The sequence below is a fragment of the Cucumis melo genome, chromosome 11 (genome assembly GCF_025177605.1).
Source record: "Cucumis melo cultivar AY chromosome 11, USDA_Cmelo_AY_1.0, whole genome shotgun sequence".
Taxonomy (NCBI): domain Eukaryota; kingdom Viridiplantae; phylum Streptophyta; class Magnoliopsida; order Cucurbitales; family Cucurbitaceae; genus Cucumis; species Cucumis melo.
The window spans coordinates 15,502,170-15,522,348 of NC_066867.1; the positions used below are offsets into that span (position 1 = coordinate 15,502,170).

General features: G+C 32.3%; 2 protein-coding genes across 40 annotated transcripts in view; both read left to right on the forward strand.

Annotated features, from left to right (window-relative positions):
• The first annotated feature begins 8,363 nt into the window (after positions 1-8,363).
• On the forward strand, positions 8,364-12,829 carry LOC103490449 (monosaccharide-sensing protein 2). 15 transcript variants are annotated; one of them, XM_051079055.1, is made up of 8 exons: positions 8,370-8,508; positions 8,619-8,660; positions 9,220-9,291; positions 9,514-9,642; positions 9,787-10,353; positions 10,945-11,867; positions 11,950-12,137; positions 12,291-12,829. In XM_051079055.1, the coding sequence occupies exons 4-8, from the start codon at positions 9,564-9,566 to the stop codon at positions 12,733-12,735; spliced, it is 2,202 nt and encodes a 733-aa protein (XP_050935012.1). In that variant the 5' UTR covers positions 8,370-8,508; positions 8,619-8,660; positions 9,220-9,291; positions 9,514-9,563; the 3' UTR covers positions 12,736-12,829. The 15 variants fall into 15 exon arrangements, with proteins under 15 accessions (XP_008448171.2, XP_050935012.1, XP_050935015.1 ...); XM_008449946.3 differs by lacking the exon at positions 8,619-8,660 and having other exon boundaries at positions 8,455-8,508; XM_008449948.3 differs by lacking the exon at positions 9,220-9,291 and having other exon boundaries at positions 8,465-8,508.
• A 6,626-nt stretch (positions 12,830-19,455) lies between these two features.
• LOC103490451 (U11/U12 small nuclear ribonucleoprotein 65 kDa protein) overlaps positions 19,456-20,179 on the forward strand; it is a 33,860-nt gene continuing 33,136 nt past the window's right edge. For 15 of the 25 annotated variants that reach the window (XM_051079064.1, XM_051079067.1, XM_051079065.1 and 12 more), the window contains exon 1: positions 19,458-19,943. The gene's annotated coding sequence lies outside the window, so the exon portion shown is untranslated. Of the gene's footprint in view, positions 19,944-20,179 lie in introns of all 25 variants that reach the window. The other 10 variants (XM_051079072.1, XM_051079074.1, XM_051079075.1 and 7 more) reach the window with 3 other exon arrangements.

Here is a 20,179-nt window from a genome sequence, read left to right on the forward strand (position 1 = left end):
GAAATTCAATTTGTAAAACCAATAAATTCAAAGAAAAACAAAAAAAAATCTTAAGCATGCTTCTTATGGAGGAAAAAGTGTAAAGAAATTAACCTTTGTAGAACCTTTAAGAAGTCTTCTTCCAAGGCTTCAAGAGCACTACAAAGTCTTCCTTCTTATTCTACAGGTAAAGAATCACAGAGAGTTGTGGGTTTCTGTAATTTTGGTGAGGGAAAATTTTTTTAGAGAATTCTATTTCTTTTTGGAACGAAGAGAGATCGATAAGATAGAGCACCCAAAATAAAATTTCTCTTTATCTTTTTATATCAAATCTTAACCATTGATATTGATATGGAGGGGGAAGTTATCAAAATAACTTCCTCACTCTTTCCCACGTAAGGGAGTTATTCTATTTATTTATTTAAAAAAAATATTAATTAAATTAAAAAATAAAATTAATATAAATTTCATTAATCTATATTATATCATATATAATATAAACTTTATATTATATCATATATAATATAACCAATTGTTTAAATCTCTCATATAATCTATAGTTCTAATATGAATCGAATCCATATTAATTTTAACCTATAGTTTATTTATGAATCTTATTCATATTATTATTATTATTATTTGAATCATATTCAAATATTAACTTCTCTCATAAAAACTTTACATTATAATGTATGAAATACATTATATTAATTGTATCATATACAATTTATTCTCTTTAATCAATTTAAACAATTCAAATTAAACCAAAATAAATTGATTCTCATTTATCCTTATTGAGCTAACAAGGGGGACCTTATGGACCTAGAGATTGAAGCTCCAATGAAATGAGATTAATTAATTAAACTCTTTAATTAAATTAATCTATATTCATTAACATAAGTCATTCCACTAAAGACTAATAGTTGCACTCTTCTTACTGTAGATATGATTTTGTGTCCATTAGATATAACCAATTAACAGTGCAATGACCCTTCACAAATTGCTCGTAGGTACAGCTAGGCCAAAAATTACCGTTTTACCCTTGTAATTACATCTAACTCCTTAAGTACCACTGATTCCTCTAATGAACAATAATTATAGTCCTACTATAACTGAACTCCTCTCAGGCCAAGATAGGGTATGGCGCCACATTGTTCAAGCCCTGGAATTAACCCTTAAGAAAGCAATTTCTCTATTTACTCTATCTATAGATGAGTGAATTCCTTCTTATGTAGTTGTGTTCCCAGCTCCCCAATCAGACGAATCCCTAAAACGGTAGGCATATTGAGTTAGCTACATAGGCCACTCTCACCCATGCAAATCAAAGGATTACCTTCATAGGCAGGAGTTCACAACTCACTCAGGATTCAGGTCAAGTCACCTATAGTCATCCTGGTGAAATGTAGTCTCAACTAGTAACGGTGTTAATAAGAGAGACTATTCATTTCATGGTCCGGTCTTATACAAACTCTTTGTATACAATACCCCCGCTCTAATGCCTCGACATAAATGATTAAAATCAAATCATTTGTAGCACTTTAGAACAATTGTAACAACTACAAAGCAGACCGTATTCGTAGTGTCACCAGGATAAGGTATCCAGCCTTAGCCATTTACTACAAACCATTTAGGTTATCACTTAAACATGATCCACTTGTATGCCTCCACATACATGTTTAGGTTACAGAAGATAACCTTGGATGTTAGTTTATTGGTTTTTTGGGTTAATGCAACTAAATGTCAAATAAAATAAAACACTTTATTTTATTAGATTAAATAAAAAGTTTGTATAATATATAAAATTACAAACTACAAGACCACGAGATTTAGGGCATCAATCCCAACAATTACAAGTTAGGGGAGATGAGGAATGAGATCTTCTTCACTCAAACCTCAACTTTCACTAGAAGATGAAGAAATGCTTTACATATGGTGGAAATGCTAATCTTTTCCACCACTCTCTAGTTTTTTGCCGATTCACAGACATTTGGCTCTTTACATAGTGACCTCTTTGGCTTATTTAGGCCTCCTTTTCTTGATGGAGATGGAGTTCTTTATATAGGTATATTTAGGCAAGATAATATTCTGAACATGTTAGTGTCGAAAGCTGCCTCTGTGTCAAGTCACATCAACTCCAACTACCACTTTTGTCTTCTAACAAACCTCTTCTTGCCTATTGATATGGTCTTCTCGCCTAGTCTTCATCCGAGTTTCTCTGCGATTCACTAGTTTCTTCTTTTGTTCATAATCCTACGTTAAGACACTAAAAAAAAGATGAAACAGGCATAAATGCGTAAAGTGTATTTTCAAACATTTATAAATTTACAACATAAGCTACGCGTTTTGACACATTTCTTATGTGTTTTGGTCTCGTTATTCTATCTAAAAGGATATAATAACTTGTATTTCTACAAGTTAGCACTCCTTTAGGTCACACTCTTTAAAATGTTTTGCACTTTCTAGGTATATAGGTTGTTTTGCTCGAGGTGCTAGACTTATTTTTGCCAAGCCAATTTAATTCGAGTTGTTCAAAGGTTAGAGTTAAAGTCTATTTCTTTGAAGTCTTAGTTGTCAGTAAGCGTGTCTAAATTTTGTGTCTTTAGATTTTGCTTGCTTTTTCAGCTAAAGGTTACAAGTTTAAGGGTCGGTTGGTGTCATTTAGGAGGTGAGTGACACGTGCTCTATCAAACAATCTTGGAATCGTACGTTCACAATCCACATGCTCTCCACCTCAATCTGATCAAAGTGTCTTTATACTTTTACTTAATTGATTCTCAACTTCACTCATATATTCTTTGAACATTTCAAGAGAATATATCAGACTTGTAATGCAATAAGTAAACATGACCAAACCTTGAATAATTATCAACAAAAATGATGAAATATTCATACCCTCCTTGAACTTTAACATCCATTGGTCCACAGAGATCTGAATGTACAAGCTCTGGCTTTGTGACCCTTTTCGGTAAAAGATCTTTTTGGTTATTATTCCTTTTAAGACAAGACTCATATAAAGGTAAGAAGTTATCTTCTAACTAATTTAGAAATCTACTCTTAACCAATCTCTTAATCGCATTGCTCGTTTCTTCCAAGTTCTCAGATCATGGTTTGTGGAATATGCACTAGAGAATCCAAAATATGATTAGTGGTCTTGTAACCTTTCTCTATTCAAATGAAATTAGAATCTAGACCTTGATGTTCCATTTAGATTTTTAAGTTTCTTCGGTATTCATAAATATGGGTTAATTTAGATCAATATTAAACAAATCTTCATGGGTTGAATTTTCTTGAACCAGAGGCTCCACCACATTATCTTGAGAAGAATGTCTAGTGTTTTGTTTAGGAAGTTCTCTAGTGTTTTGTTTAGGAAGTTTGGGACTCTACATGTTTAACATTTTGTTTTGGATGTTGCGGAGATGTTTTGGACAAACCTTGAAAGCTCAGCCAAGGTCCAAATTGGTTTGATGTATATAGACCTAAGTGATTAAAACCTAAGTGATTAAGATCACAATCTTTCGTAACATTTCAATCTAACCACAAGTGTAGCAAAAATCTAGGAGACACTCATATCGAATCTTAATCGATTTCCCTCCTGATCCATCCTTCATGCTTACCTTAATACCTCTTCTAAGAGGTATTCAAATTTATATCATCACTTTTATACGCATAGTTTCACCCCAACACATTCCATCTTGATCACTTGTCAACATCTCTTAAAGATCTAATTGCCAATTTTTTTAAAAATGGATCTATTTTGAAACCCATAAGGCAAGTCAAGCAAATGTATCCAAAAAGCAACATTCTTGAAATTTAAATCATATGGTTTTATATTGACCCTAGGTTCCTTGAAAAAAAAAAGGAGATGTTTGTAATAAAAACATGGACTTGTATTGGTCAGTCATTCTTTATCGATCAATTTTTCAAAAATGAAAAGAAAGAGGTTCTTTCCAACGACTGAACACTAATCCAATGATCTATTTTCCAAGCATCAGAAAAAGCAATGTTCAAACCATTACTAGAAATTAATTTTGACAACAGAAGCTTGCTGATTAAACAATGGCCAAGTTGGTCATTAATCTCTTTTTCGATCTTAGGGTCCAAAGAGATGGATGTGTCTACTTCTTATCCTGATAATATAAGAAGTTCTTGTAACGTCCCAAAGATTCAGATAATTTTAGAGTTAATTATCTTAATTTTGTTTAATTAGATTTAATTTATTGAGCATTATTTTGAATTCATTTAATGAAAATTATTTGTTTTTATGTGGGAATTGAAATTAATTAAATATTTGTTGGATGAATATTTAATTAATTAGAGGTTTTGACATGTAGTGTTTGTTGAGATTTTGATTAAATGGTATGTTATGAGGATTAAGTAAAGTTGTGAATTTTTAGTCTTGTTGAAGTTGAATTAAATTAAATAATTATGGATGTTATTTAATTAAATTGTGGGGTGGAAAGTTTATTGGAGATTTGATAATTATATGTATATGTGGAAATATATATATAATTATTATGTTAAAGGAAAAGATAATTATATTTGTTGAAATATAATTATTTAAGAAAAAGATAATTGTATTTTGGAGAAATATAAATAATAATTAATTATTGTAAAAGATAATTAATTATTTTGGAGAAAGACAAATAATAATTAATATTTCAAGGGTGGAGTTGATTAATTATTCTGCAGAAAGATAAATATTGATTCTAGGGTGGAGTTGTTATGGTTGGGTTAAAATAATTTATGTTGGAAGTTATAAGTGATTTATTGGAAAAGATTTAATTGGTTAAATTAATTGAGGATTTAAGTTAATTTGACATTTTGGAGGGAAAAGTTGGTTTTAGTGGAAATAGATTTAATTGAGTATATATATATATATATGGATATATATATATATTAATTAATAATTTGGAAAAGTGAAGTGAATTATACGTTGGAATATAATTATATTTATTTGAAAAAGAAGATAATGCATGAGGAGAGAGATAGTTGATTTGATTGAACAAGAAAAGATATATATTTGTGATGGTTTAAATAAATATATGTTTATTGTAGATTTTGGTGAGAGAAAAATAATAATAATAAAGAAGTATTATTATTATTATTATTATTATTATTATTATTATTATTATTATTATTATTATTAATGGTTATAAATGCATAAGATTTTGTGCATTTAAGACATTTATTGAGGAAAGATAATGAGAATAAAGATATATGTAAATTTTGGTATTATATATATATTTCCTAGAAGGAAAATGAAATAATAATAATAAATATTATTGTTATTATTTGGGTGTATAAATCGCATTGGAATGTTTAAGTTAGAAAGAAAAGGAAAAAAAAAAGTTCTTCATCTTCTTCTCTAAGATAAACCCTTTGTCACTACCGCCTCACCAGTTTTAATTAAGATCGGTCCATTTGGCAAAACTTGAAGATTTAAAATAATGTATTTTTTCATCAAGGATAAGAGGCTTTTTTAACCCATTTGAGTAACCTTGGAAAGCTAATGAAATTAAATTAATATTTTGTTAATTTAATTTTGGATCTATTTGGGGTTTCTTGAAAGGTTCGATGCTAATTTTTTTTAAGATTTAAATCTTGGATTTTTCCCAATCAAAGTTGAATTGGTTTCAATCCCAATTTTTAGAAAGTTAATTAATTTGAAAGAATTTTTGAATGTTAGCCAATTGCTAATTTTATTAATTAAGATACTCAGTTTTTCTTTTATGATTAGGATCAAGTTAATTTAAGAATTTTTACTGTCAGCTATGAAATACTTTGTTTGGCTAAAATCTCAAATCTCCAGTAAGAGATTCTCCTACTAGACATTCGAACTAAATTTAAGAGACTGCATGTAATTATGATTATGCATTGATGGTAGCTAAAATGCATAATTTGATGCTATTGATAATGACTATAATTTTATGGATGATTGATGTTGATGACCGATGTCATGTTATGACTGGTATTATGTTGATGACTCTTGACATTGATGATGATGCATGGTATATTAATCACATGATTAATATTAATGTCTTCTTTATGATGTTTATGATATGTTACATGTTAAGGATGGACGTTCTGTTAACTTTGTCTATTAAAGTCGTACCCACATTTTTTATGACTGTGTAGTCTGACGGGATTACCAATCCATTATGACATTGCATAGACATGATTACGAGTGATTCGATGGGGTCACTCACAGCCCGATTGTCTTAGTGTTTCCTTCGGGTACACTAAAGACCAGTTTGTCCTAGGTGTTCCTTTGGGTTCACCAAAGACTAGATATGTTCCTATGGGATCACAGATTTCACGTGTTCGGGAACGTGCCAGTTTAGGTGTACTTCTTTACAGGACGCTAATGGAAAGTTAACAGACACCTAGCGGGACTAGTAGTAGGTCCCTTACTGAATATATGTTTATATTCACTCTTTCTATGTTTAATATTTCAGGCAAAGGTAAAGGTAGAGGAAGGCTGGCGAGCGACAGAGAAGGATCCGTGACATGCCATATGGGAACTCAGTTTTGCTTCCGCATCTATGTATCAGTGTTTCAGTATTCCGTTTTTAATGAAAATTTAGTTTTCCCTCTTTTCAAGAAAGTGTCTATTGTTATTGTTTCTTTTTAGTAGTGACCTCAGCTTAGTATAAAGAGTTGGATCGTTACAGTTCTAGTTCTAGTGCTAAACCTTTAATCATCCCAATCTTTTCTTGTTCAAAACACTCAAGAAAGTCAACTTCTGTTTCTTTAACTTCATAAAGAGGTTCTTAGAGGAATCTTGGATAAACTCAAGATCTGACCCCTGTTTATTAGATTTCTCTTTTAATCTTCACTTTACATTAAAGTTGGATTATTAAACTCTTAATAGTTAATTTTTAAAAAATAAATTCCAATGCAAGTAGTATAAAATTAGTATTAGTAAATTAAAAGAAATATAATTAATCAAACTTTCATTATTTTTCTTCACCTTTAAAATTCAATTCAATTTTGAGTCTTTTCAAAAATACGAAAAAGCAGCAAAATATTACTCTATACAACAATTCCAAAAACGGAAAAAAACACATAACCCCACTGTGTAAAATACCAAAAATGCCCCCTCAGCCACGCCGTCAATAACGGGCGCGTAATATATTTGCAATTTATACGCGATCGTTTAGATATGGTTCAATATATACGTGATCGCTTAGATATGGTTCAATATATACGCGATTATTTAGATATGACTATAATTTATACGTCATCGTTTAGATATGGCTACAAGGCGATCGTTTAAATATGGCTACAAGGCGATCGTTTAGATATGGTTCAATATATAAGCGATCGTTTAGATATGGTTCATATATACGCGATCGTTTAGATATGACTACAATTTATACACAGTCGTTTAGATATGACTACAATTTATCTTTTCAATTCCATCGTTTAATTTTGTTACATGATCGTTTAGATTTTGGGACCCAAATCTAAATGATTTTTTTAAAAAAAAATTTAATACAAGATTTTTTTAATTCTTTTGTTACACGATCGTTTAGATTTCTTTACAAGATGGTTTAATTTTTTTACATAATCGTTTATTTTTTTTATACGATCGTTTACATTTGGCTACTCCAATGTAAATGATCTTTTTTTCAAGATTCTTTATGCACAATCTTTTATTTTTTTTACACAATCGTTTACTTTCTTTTACACATTAGATTTTGCTATTTTGCTATTTTTTTTTTGTATGCAGTCTTATACAAAGTCGTTTAGATTTAGTTACCCAAATGCAAATGCGTAAAAAAAGAAAAAAAGAAAGACGATGGAAAGAAATTGGAGCGAAAAAAGAATAGGAAAAGTAAAGACGATGGAAAGAAATCGAAGCGAAAAAAATAGGAAAAGAAGAAAAATGATAGAAATATTAAACGACGTAAATAAAGAATTGAAAAATAAGAAAGATGATAGAAAGAAATCGTAGAAAAGAAAAAGACTAAAGAAGAAAGACGAAATCGCAGAGGAGATCAATCGACAGGAAGAAAGAAAGATGAAAGGACAAATCTGTAATATTTAAAAAATGGTTAACTTTATGCCCTTTTGTAGTTTGTTACATTTACGATAGTTTCTTTCCAATTTTTCCTTTATAATTATTTTAAATTAAATAAGACATAATTAAAATGATTATTTAATTAAAACTTAAGATTGAAATTATAAAATTTGAAAACAAAAAAAATTGAAATAAAACTCAAAACTTTGTGTATATTTGAAAAAAAATGTGAGTAGTCGTGAGTAGTTCAGTGACCAATTATTAATGAACTAACATGTTTCTTTTCTAACCCAACTCAACCCTTTCAAATTACTCAAATTAACAAACAACCTATAAAAATATAAACCAGATCCAAAAAACCATTTACTTTTCCAAAAACATTTCTTTTTCTTCATGGGCATCACGATTCAGTCCTTTAAAAATCATAACCACACACTCATAAATCGCGCCATTGCTAATGATTATGAGCCTAGCTGTGCTTCACACTCATTGACGGTCTTTTTATGGTAAGCTTTTCTTTCAAACACCCATAGAAAAGTTGCAATCTCTTTCACTCTATGATGCAAATTTGCATCAACCTCATTTCTTGACAACACTGACTGATTTTGACTTCAAGGAATTTATCTATGGCCATAATTTGGACTGATCAGCTAATTGGGTGAGTTCTCCTTTCCATTTCTGTAAAACCCTAAATTTGATTTTGCCCCTTGACTCGCCGCACTTCTTTCCGTGATTCCTGCAACAAACTTCGCTCGCAAAACTCGTCCAAATTTTTTTACTACGGGAAAATTCGCCGTTCTTGTTGTTCTTGCATGTTAATTTATCGAGAAAAATATGAATCGTTTGGATGGTGGGTGTGAAATCTCGGTGAAAAAATGACAAATGGGAACTTGTAGATGACTGAAAATAATAAAGAATACGCTGCGGGTTAGATTGAAAGAGCTGACGTGCAGTGAAAAGAGTGAGCCGCAAGGCAGGTGTCGAACAAGAGAACGAGCAGTGAATAAAATATCATATTAAACTTGAAGTATTACATATGTTCTTTTGCTTTTGGATCGGTCTCTTTCGCCTTTCTTCCAGCTAATAACATTGATGTTCTTTCTTTCTTTCTCTATTTTCTTTTCTTTTCCTTTCTTTCCTTTCCTTTGCTTGCTTTTTCAATTTGTTGATCTCGTCTCTTGGGTATTAACTAGGCTTTTGCTGTCATGTGAAAACAGAGCATTTCATGGCTGTCTCTGCTGCTGATGGTCCCTAAAATTCTCATCACCTTTACTGTTTATTCTCAATAGGTCACTTTTCTTTGTTTTCTCTCTTATGCTGGATTTGAACACTTGGGTTTTCATCTAATCCTTCCTTTTCTTCTTTTACGGTTCATATTTCTTTGTTATCAGACTGTTAATCTGGAGTTAAATTCTTAGTCTAGTGATCTGAATGTGGGGATATTGGTTCTCTCAGAGGAGCTTGATTTTTGTTCGATGTTTGATCACTGATCTGGGTTTGTACTCTTTTAGGTTCCTTGGCTGTCTGTTTTGAGATTTTCCTGTCGATTTGAAGAAGCAAAATGAGTGGTTCTGTTTTGGTGGCTGTTGCTGCTGCTGTTGGAAACTTTTTGCAAGGATGGGATAATGCGACTATAGCAGGTAGTTTCATTCTTTCTCTCTTGTTTTTTTCCCTTGTTCCAAGGTAAAATCATTGAATTTGTGTCCTTCTTTATTAGCAACATCATGGTATTCTTAAATTTATATCCTAAGCTCTTAAAAAATATGACTCCGTGGCTGCTGCAGGAGCTGTCCTGTACATTAAAAAGGAATTCAATCTTGAAAGTAGCCCCACTGTAGAAGGGCTCATTGTGGCCACATCCCTTATCGGAGCCACTGTAATCACAACATGTTCAGGAGCAATATCAGATTGGCTCGGCCGCCGGTTGCTGTTAATTTTATCATCTGTTCTTTACTTCATCGGTGGCATTATAATGCTGTGGTCTCCCAATGTATATATCCTTCTCTTAGGAAGGCTCTTGGATGGTTTTGGAATAGGTTTGGCTGTTACATTGGTTCCGGTATACATATCTGAGACTGCTCCCCCTGAAATCAGAGGATCATTAAACACACTTCCTCAGTTCACTGGCTCTGCTGGAATGTTCTTCTCGTACTGCATGGTTTTTGGGATGTCTTTAATGGAATCCCCGAGCTGGAGATTGATGCTTGGGGTTCTATTTATTCCCTCTCTTATATATTTAGCATTGACAATATTTTTCTTGCCCGAGTCACCTCGCTGGCTTGTCAGTAAAGGCCGGATGCTTGAGGCCAAACGAGTGCTGCAGAGGCTCCGAGGCAGAGAAGATGTATCTGGTTAGTTATTGTGGATGCTAATTTACTCTTCTACTATGAGTGTTGTTCTTTCATACTTGATGTTGGAAGTTTGTGAGAATTCTTATTGATGGTTCAGGCAGAATTGTTTTTACTTGATTTAAAACTAGAAACGTTTTAAAACACTTTTGAATAGTAGTTCATAGAAGAATAATTTAAAAACCTTTTCGCTTTAACGGTAGATTCATGACTTAAGTAGTCATAGCTGGGTTGTGACTTATTTACATGCAGTGATTCACAGGCATGGTATCCTAAGTACCACTGTGAAACTTAAGTATTAAAAGTAGACTTCTAGTAGTGCAAACTACAAGTACTTCAGACATTGAAGCCCTGCATTAATAACTTTGTTGTTGAATGTGGCACTAGATTATTGTGTTTAAATATAGTCCTTAATGGTTTTTCAGTCGTTTGTACTTGCTCCTTTTTGTGGTTAAATGGATGGGTTTTCCTTCATACTATTGTTATAGGAAAGAAACTCTAGGGTCAGTTAGTGTCTTGCACTTGTTGGCTTTTACAACAATGGCTCACTCAAGCGAACTTCAGATGTTACTGATTGAATCTTTTGATGAACAGGGGAGTTGGCTTTACTTGTTGAGGGTCTTGGAGTTGGGGGTGAGACCTCCCTTGAGGAATTCATAATTGGTCCAGCAGATGACCTTCCTGACCAAGATCTACTGACTGACAAAGATGAAATCAAATTGTATGGACCTGAACAAGGACTCTCCTGGGTTGCTAGACCAGTTACAGGACAGAGTTCTATTGGCCTAGTGTCTCGGCATGGAAGCATTATAAATCAGAGCGGGCTTGTTGATCCTCTCGTCACTCTCTTCGGCAGTGTACATGAGAAGCTTCCTGATACAGGAAGCATGCGCAGTACACTCTTTCCTCATTTTGGCAGCATGTTCAGTGTTGGAGGTAACCAACATAGAAACGAAGAGTGGGATGAAGAGAGCCTTGCTAGAGAGGGTGAGGACTATCAGTCGGATGGTGCTGGTAATGATTCGGATGATAACTTAAGGAGTCCTTTGATATCGAGACAGACGACAAGCATGGAAAAGGACATGGTTGCACCTGCTCATGGTAGTCTTTCAAGCATGAGACAGGGCAGTCTGGCTGGAGAACCTGTAGGAAGCATGGGGATTGGTGGGGGCTGGCAACTTGCTTGGAAATGGTCTGAGAGAGAAGGCCCTGATGGAAACAAAGAAGGGGGGTTTAAAAGAGTTTATTTGCACCAAGAGGGCATTTCTGGACCTCAGCAAGGATCTATAGTGTCTCTTCCTGGTGGTGATGCCCTGACCGATGGAGGCTATATTCAGGCTGCTGCATTGGTCAGCCAACCAGCTTTATACTCGAAGGAGCTTATGAATCAGCATCCAGTTGGACCAGCTATGGTCCATCCCGAAAGCATAACAAAAGGGCCAAGTTGGGTTGATCTTTTCGAACCCGGAGTCAAACACGCACTGCTCGTTGGAGTAGGAATTCAAATACTTCAGCAGGTAAAATTGTTTGCATTTTAGACCTTGAGCTTCTTCTGCTTCTTTTATTAATAATCTTTTCTCCAATTTATTTTATTTTCAGTTCTCTGGCATAAATGGAGTTCTGTATTACACTCCACAAATTCTTGAGAAAGCAGGTGTTGGAGTCCTTCTTTCAAACTTGGGGATTGGCTCTTCTTCTGCATCTTTACTGATCAGCGGTCTAACCACATTATTGATGCTCCCTTCAATTGCAGTGGCGATGAGATTAATGGACATCTCAGGTCGTAGGTAACACACTTTTCCCTCTATCAATGCCATTGCTTGATGAATAAACCACACGCCTTGTAACATTCATAGACAACAAAATCGTTGACCGAGAATGACATGATTATTCTTCCACTTTCTACATTTCACACGTCATATATTTCTCCCATCATGCAGGACTTTATTACTGTGGACCATCCCTGCCTTGATAGCATCCCTCATCATCCTAGTTATTGGTAGCCTAGTGCAGATGGGCAGCATAGTGAATGCATCTATCTCAACAGTCAGTGTAGTTGTTTACTTCTGCTTCTTCGTCATGGGGTTCGGGCCAATCCCAAACATATTATGTGCAGAAATCTTCCCGACCCGAGTCCGTGGCCTATGTATTGCGATTTGTGCATTGACATTTTGGATTGGTGATATCATCGTCACATATACGTTGCCCGTGTTGCTCAACTCTATCGGGCTTGGTGGTGTTTTCGGGATGTATGCAGTTGTTTGCATCATATCATGGGTGTTCGTCTTTCTAAAAGTTCCTGAAACCAAGGGAATGCCTCTTGAAGTAATCACCGAGTTCTTCTCTGTTGGTGCCAAACAGCTTTTAGCTGCTAAAAATGGTTGAAATTCATCACACAAATTCAAATTTTTTACTGTTTGATACCTTTGGTTGAATTTGATATTAATGATCTTTAAAATGCAAGCTCAGTTTTTGTAAAGGTTATTGGTTCTTTTTATCCTACTTCTCTCTATCTCTCTCTATTTCCTATATCCCTTAGTTACACTTGTTTATGAAATAAGATGTGTTTCAAATTTTTGTAATGATTTGATCTTTTAAGGGGAAAACCAAGAGAGAAATGAAGGCTCCATTTGGTTAGTTGTAATAGTGATGTAGTATTAAGTATTGAGTTTGAATGATGATGGATGCATAAATTTTGGAAGGCAGTTCAAATTTATTACAACAACAGAGGTTTCAACTTTTCATTCAATTATTCCAATCTTGAAACGAATAGCGTTCTCTTTTTCTCTTTTTCTTTCTTTCTTTCTTTCTTTTTTCTTTTTTTTTTTTGGCTTCAGGTAATTATCTTATGACGGTTAATTTGGTTCTAAGTTTTCACTTTCAATTTTTGAGAGATACATTTTCTATCACCAAATTTTGAAAAATATTTAATAATTAGAATTGGTGACGTTGGTTACTAATACCAAGAGCAGGTTTAAAAAGTGAAGTCAAAGATGAGATGATAAAGAAAAGATTTCTTTTTTCCATATATTTTCTCCCTAATCTTGTCTCTCCTCCATTTCCAATACTAATTTTCTTTCTTTCTTTTTTATTTTTTTTTAAAACTGTGAAAATAGCAAATCTATGGACAGAAAAAAAAAATAGCAAAATCTTAAATTATTTTGATTTATGGCAAAACTAAGCTAGAATAATCTTTTCATTTCTGTTGGCTCGAATTTACTCCTTCACGGATGATTTGTTGAGATCAAAAAATCTAACAAAATATCACATATCATGAAATATTAACTAAATCAAAAAAATATTATATTGTTCCAACAATTCCTAAAATATGCCATTAGTTTCCGTCAAAATAGCAAAATTGATATTTTTTTTCAATTTTTTTTGCCGAGACCCTTTACAACCCTTTACAAAAGACAATTCCTCGCATACGAATACAGTGTATCTGTAAACACATTCACTTCTGTAATTCTTAACTAAATCAAAAAATATTCTCTTTATCCAAAAGATTTTACCAACATTCCCTAAAGATATGGCTTTATTTTCAACATCTCCTAATTATTAGTATTTAAATCAATTATTTCACAATTTTTTATATTTCATATTATTTATCAAAAAAATTATTAAATAATACATATTACAAAATTTTAATAACAATTTGAATCTATAATTTATATCATCCCCTAAAATCATCAATGTGAATACAAATTTTACCTCGTATCCCTAAAATAACACAAAGATAAATTCAACTATTTCACATTTTTTATTCTTCAAACTATTTATCAAAAAATAGACAAAAATAATACATAATACATATTTGATATTTATTAACCTTTTGAGTTTAGAAATATATATCTCACCCTAAAATAGTTAGTTTTAATCTCAAATTTTAACCTTATTTTTAAATCTAATTTTTACCTTTAAATTTTAAAAAATTAGTTTGAATCCCTAAATTATGGTAAAGATATTAAACTTAAATTTGAGTTAGATTATCATCCCTAAAATAATGCTAAAATAACAAACTTCATTTACAACATTTTTATCCTCAAATTTTGCTGATTTAACAATAATTTCATAAATAATACACAATATGCAATTGTTATTTTAAATTCAAATTTTATACATTATCCTTAAAATGATGCAAATATATCTACAAGATTCTGGAGTTCGTTATATTTTAAACAATTTATTAATAATATTGGTAATTATTACAATTTCTTAAATGACCTTAAATATGCCTCAATGGCATTTTTGCAATTAATTGAATCTTCTTCCTTGTGTCTTTTAAATTAAATTAGAGAAAAGAAAAGAAACATGAAAAATAGGAAGAGAAAGGTTGAAAAAATACACTAGAGAGAGTTGTTTCTAGCAAAAAAGATTGATAGAGAAGAGTGTGGTGAAACGGTTTTCGACGTTCCAATAGGAAGAGAGACGTTGGTCGATGTAGAGGAAGACATTAGAGGTTTAGTCGTGGGTTTCAAGGCGGACAAAAGATGACGATTTTGTGCTATTTACGGCAGCTCCGACAGTCATTTCAACAGCTTCGCAACGTGTTTAACAGCTGGTTTAACCATGGTTTTGGAGCCATCAGAGGTTAGTTTAGCCAACAGAGGAAGACGTTGGAGTTTCGACGTCAGTGGCAACGAGCTTTTTTTAGCAGCATTTGACGACGTCGGATGTTGGTCGTGGATTTGCGGCGGATTCTAACGTTTCTACGTCTATTGGAGTCAGGTTTAGTCGACTTTCACGGGTTTAGCCGCAAGCAAGACGAAAATCTCAAAGTCTCTAGTCAGAGGAGCCGACAAGAAGAAAATCCAAGTATGAAGACTTTGAAAAGTTTGAAGGAGACGAGCTGTAAGCTCAAATAGTTTCTGCAACTGATGGAAGTTTGATTTTGATGTGTTAATCATGTGTTGGGAGTTTGATTTTAATTATAGGGTATTTGTAGTTTCTTGAATAATTGTATTTAGGATTTACTTTTTTCAGTTAGGTAGGGTCATTTAAGACATTATTCCAGCAATTAGTTTTTCATATTTTCTAATTTTGCTATTTTATCAATTTAAATACAAATTTGTCATTTATCCAAAGTAAACCTTTTATTTTGCTATTCTTCTTGTCAGCTTTTTTTTTCACTAAAAGACCATCCCAATAGAAGACTAAGGGGGTCCCCTCTCCCTCCAAATGCTCAAATCCAAAAGTGATTATGCTCAACTAACTATTCTTGCAATCCTCTATTGGGAAGGAGTTGAACAATGCCTCTGGATACAAAAGGCTCATGTAACACAATCTTCAAAACTCATGCTGAGATCACACATATAATAAAGTATTGTTCAAGTATTATGTTTAACAACAAAACTAAAAGAACTCAACACTCATGCTGAGAACTCAACACTAACAGTACAAACATAAAATATATAAACATAAAACATAAAATAAAAGGGTTTTTTTCAGAAATAGAACAAAACACAAAAATATTTACACCGTGTAAAACAATTTTGAAAAAGGAAAAAAACTCACAAGCCCACAACGTGAAATAACAAAACTATCCCACGATTAATTAGCCACAAATATGCATGAAAAACTTCTAAATTAAACAACTGTATAATTTAATATAAAAGATCGTTTAGATATTTGTACACAATCGTTCAGATCTTGGTAAACGATCATTCAAATCTATCACTTATTTATCTGGGATAGACAATGATAGTGGTATACAACTCATCGTTTAGATATTGGTATACGATCGTTTAGATCTATCACTTATCTATTTATGATAGACAATGATAGTGGTATACAACTCATCGTCTAGATATTGGTATACGATCGTTTAGATCTATCACTTATTTATCTAGGATAGATAGTGATCTATCTCTGTCTATTTGGGATAAACAATTGATCGTTTAAATTTTGGTACATGATCGTATAGTGAAAAATAAAAAAGAATAAAGAAGATGAGCCAATGAAGAAGAAAGAAATTATGGAAGAGAAAATGAAGAACAAGTATAAATACGAAGAAGGATAAATAATAATATGAAGAAAATGTACATGAATCCAAGACTCGTCCCGAGAAATTCAATACTAAGAAGGACAAATATGGAATTTATGAAAAACGATAGTGGCTTCATGAGTTTTTTTTTCTTCTTTTTGTTATATAAGCAGTAAATATTTGAGGTTTTAACTACTATAGCCTACATATGGGTGTCTTGTTACAAGTTGGACCTAATGTTGCCAAATTTTTCATAAATATCATAATAGACTTTAATTTTACACAAATGTACAGCCCAAAAAACCAAACTACCCATCTTTATTATTAATAATATATTAAAAATAGAAAAAAGAAATAAGGAAAGTGGATCATGACTTGTGATTAAAATTTGCATTTATTAGGTATCATATGTATATATGGTATGCAATTAATTCTATTATGGTAATATTATAATCAAAATTACCCCTATTTATTTATTTTTGTTAAAAAATTATTCCCTACGTCCTATCTCTCTCCATCCATTCTTTCTTATTTCGTTCATCTCCTTCAAATTTTTTCGGTGATTGCATATTCATTTCATATTGTTAATTATGTTTATGAAATTGTGAAATATAGTATGCCGGTGAAATTTTCCGGTAAATTTTTTCAATAAAGAAAGTTTACAATGAATGGAGTATATATGCCACAAAATTTACGGTATATGCTCCTATTTACAATCAGTTAAGTATATGTACCACATCATTTTCTTTCGTTTTGCATTGTTTTTCATATATTCAACGTAATTTAATAATTACTTATATATACTTATTATATTTCATCAAATTTGAATTGATTTTCATACAATGGAAGTTAATTTGTAAAATTTCACCATAACTAAAACTGTATTCTATTTAAATAGATCATTATATATCCATGTATATTTAACATAATATTAGATAACAATGTATCTGTGCTATTTTACATTTTATTTTAATTTTGTAACAAATTTTACATAAATGTGAAAGTACAAATTTATATCAATACAATTAGAAAAAGATATTGCTAATGATATTTTATATATTTTGTATAATATATAATATATTATGTATCTGCTGCTTAATGATATTTAATATATATTGTAACATATATGAAATATTATGTGTCTGCTGCTTAATTATATATTATGTGTGTGATGTTTAATGCTTAATGATATATGATACATATTGTAAACTATATAATATTTTTTATATTGTACGTTCGCAGGGTGCACAATTAATCCTAAAAAGGAATAAATGGTCCAGAGCCCAGAAACTTAAAAAAGAAGTTCATTAACCGCACAATAGTATTAAATAAGAAAGAGAAAAGAAGTTCATTATATATTGAAACCAACGACAAACAACGATTAGGGTTTCAGAGGCAAGGTCTGGAAATTCAACCTTCAACGAAACCATTCGCGAAGAAGGAGAAGGGGAATTGGAGGTTAGGGATTAAAAATGGACCATTTAACGAAAATAACGACAGAGATCTATTATTTAGAGAGGAAAACAAAAAGGAAAATGACGGAGATATGAGATTCAAAAACGAAAATGAAAAGAAAAACGACTGAGATCTCAAATTCGAATAAGGATGAGAATAGGGAGATGGGAAAAGAGAAAAAACACGAGAAAGAGGGGGAAGTGAGAAGGATTACGCGGAGGAGGAGAAAAAATGGAGGGGGAGAAAAATTACGCAAATATAGGGGAAAGATTATGCTGAATTGAGAGGGGAGTGAGAGAGGGTTAAAGAGGGAGTTAAAAGGATTATGGAAATCTTAGCATGGGCCCCAAACAAGGAATGAGTTATTTTAGCCACACTCCTTGCAATTCAGAAACCAAAAACACCATGGGGGCATTTGGGGCCTAAATTATGGAGAAACAAAGTGAGTTATGTTAATCCACTCCATGTTTGGGGCGTGGGGTAAGTTTTCCATAATCCTCAATTTCTCTATTTTTCACTATTCGAAACTTCTCCAATTTTTCTGCATTCTCCAATTCTTTTCAAATTTCCAGAGGTGGACCCCACACATCATTTTCTACTTTTCTCCATTTTCGCACTTCCTTTTCTCTCTCTTATTTAATTTATTTCTTTATAATACTCTTTCTTTATCTATTTCATTCTTTTTTCTCCTTAATTTTCTCTTTCATTCTTACTTTTTTCCTTCGTTTTTTTCTTTCGCTCTTCTTCTTCTTCCTTTTTTTTTTCTGAAATATATATAAAGTTTATTGTAGATTTTTTTCACTTCCTATATGGGCATTATAATTACTTTTTTTCATTGTTTACTTATATATTCAATAACTCTTCTCTTTATGTTCTTTTTTTAATTTATTTTAGTACAATAATTTTAATAATATCAGTTTATAATTATATGTTTTCCATTACATGTATACGTCAAAAATAAATTGGTGAAAAATAACAATTCAAGCTAAATTTATGAAATGAATATCATAATTAAGAAGATTAAAGAAATTAATTTGAAGCAAATATTTATATTTCATGGAAAATATATATGCATGAAAAAAAGATTAGTGTAAAAGGAAGATTGAAGCTTAATTTATGATATGAATGTCGTATTTAAAAAGCTTTTTTCGTTTGATATACCATATATATGCATGCAAAAAAAAAGTGGTGAAAGTAACGATTTAATAATAGAAAATTTAATTTAAGAAATAAGTATCGTAATTAAGAAGATTAAGAAAAATATTGCATTTCATGACAAATATATATGCATGGAAAAAAAGATTAATAGAAACACAAGATTAAAGCTTAAATTATTGCTAGAAACGTCGTAATTAGAATCTTACTTACAATATATATGATGAAAAAAATAATGACACATCATGATTGATGTTAAATTTATTGAACGAATACCATAATCAAAATTATTTAATAAGATCAATTTATGAAAATTGTGTATTGAGTCTACCGTATAGATTTTAGAAAAAAATTATGAAAAACACATATCGTAATGATCCGCAGCCCAAACACATTTTATGAATGCAAACTATCGTAGTTTGCACGTGAAAGACACATTATCATAAATCACTTATCGTTAGGGTATAATGGTCCTTTTATCTTTTATTAAATAGTTAAAAAGAAAAGAAAAGAAAAGAAAAGAAAAAGAGTGTTTTTCTGCTTGGTTGAACGCGCGCAAACGCACTCCTTCTCGAAATTTCGTTTCTCTCCGTTGCTCTCTTCCGCAAACAATCTTTCTCCCTCTCTCTCGCACGCCGGCACACTACCGACGACGACACACCCGCCCGCACCTCTCCCACGCACGCCGGGGACGACGCGCCTTGTCGTCGACGATACGCCCGAAACTCCTCTCTTCTTCTCCTTCAGCCGACGCCCCCACACAGCCACCCCTTGCGCCTCTTAACTCGCCGGTGATTTCCACCCACACGCCGCCGTTCGAGGCCATCAGAGCGATAGTTTTCGCTGCAGTTCTTGCCATCGTTCGTGATGCTCTGCCGCTGAGATCTGCAAGCCACACGTGTGCGAAGTCCTTTCGTCGTTCATCCCAGCCGCCAAATTTTATTTGATCGCCTGCCGTCGGGGGTAACATATTGTCGGGCGCCGAGTCCCGTTCCTACAGGTAGTCGTTGAAAATTTTCTCCCTTGTAGATTTGGGTAAAGTTATAAGCATTATGAGGTGGCTTTTGAGTACCTATCTTAGTTTGGTGCTTATATTGAATAACGCATGATTTGTGGACGTTAGGACTGAATTTAAAAGTCCATCGAAGCTAGTTTCGATAAGCCTTTGGTAAGATTTTTTGGATACTTATAAAGATTTTTCTTGGAATTTTGAATGCTCATTAAGTTTAGACTTGA

Coding starts and splice junctions, on each gene's coding strand:
- LOC103490449 (XM_008449949.3), top strand. CDS start 9,564: ATGAGTGGTTCTGTTTTGGTGGCTGTTGCTGCTGCTGTTGGAAACTTT. Junction 11,868..11,949: donor GAATTCAAATACTTCAGCAG/GTAAAATTGTTT, acceptor TTTTATTTTCAG/TTCTCTGGCATAAATGGAGT. Junction 12,138..12,290: donor ATGGACATCTCAGGTCGTAG/GTAACACACTTT, acceptor CCCATCATGCAG/GACTTTATTACTGTGGACCA.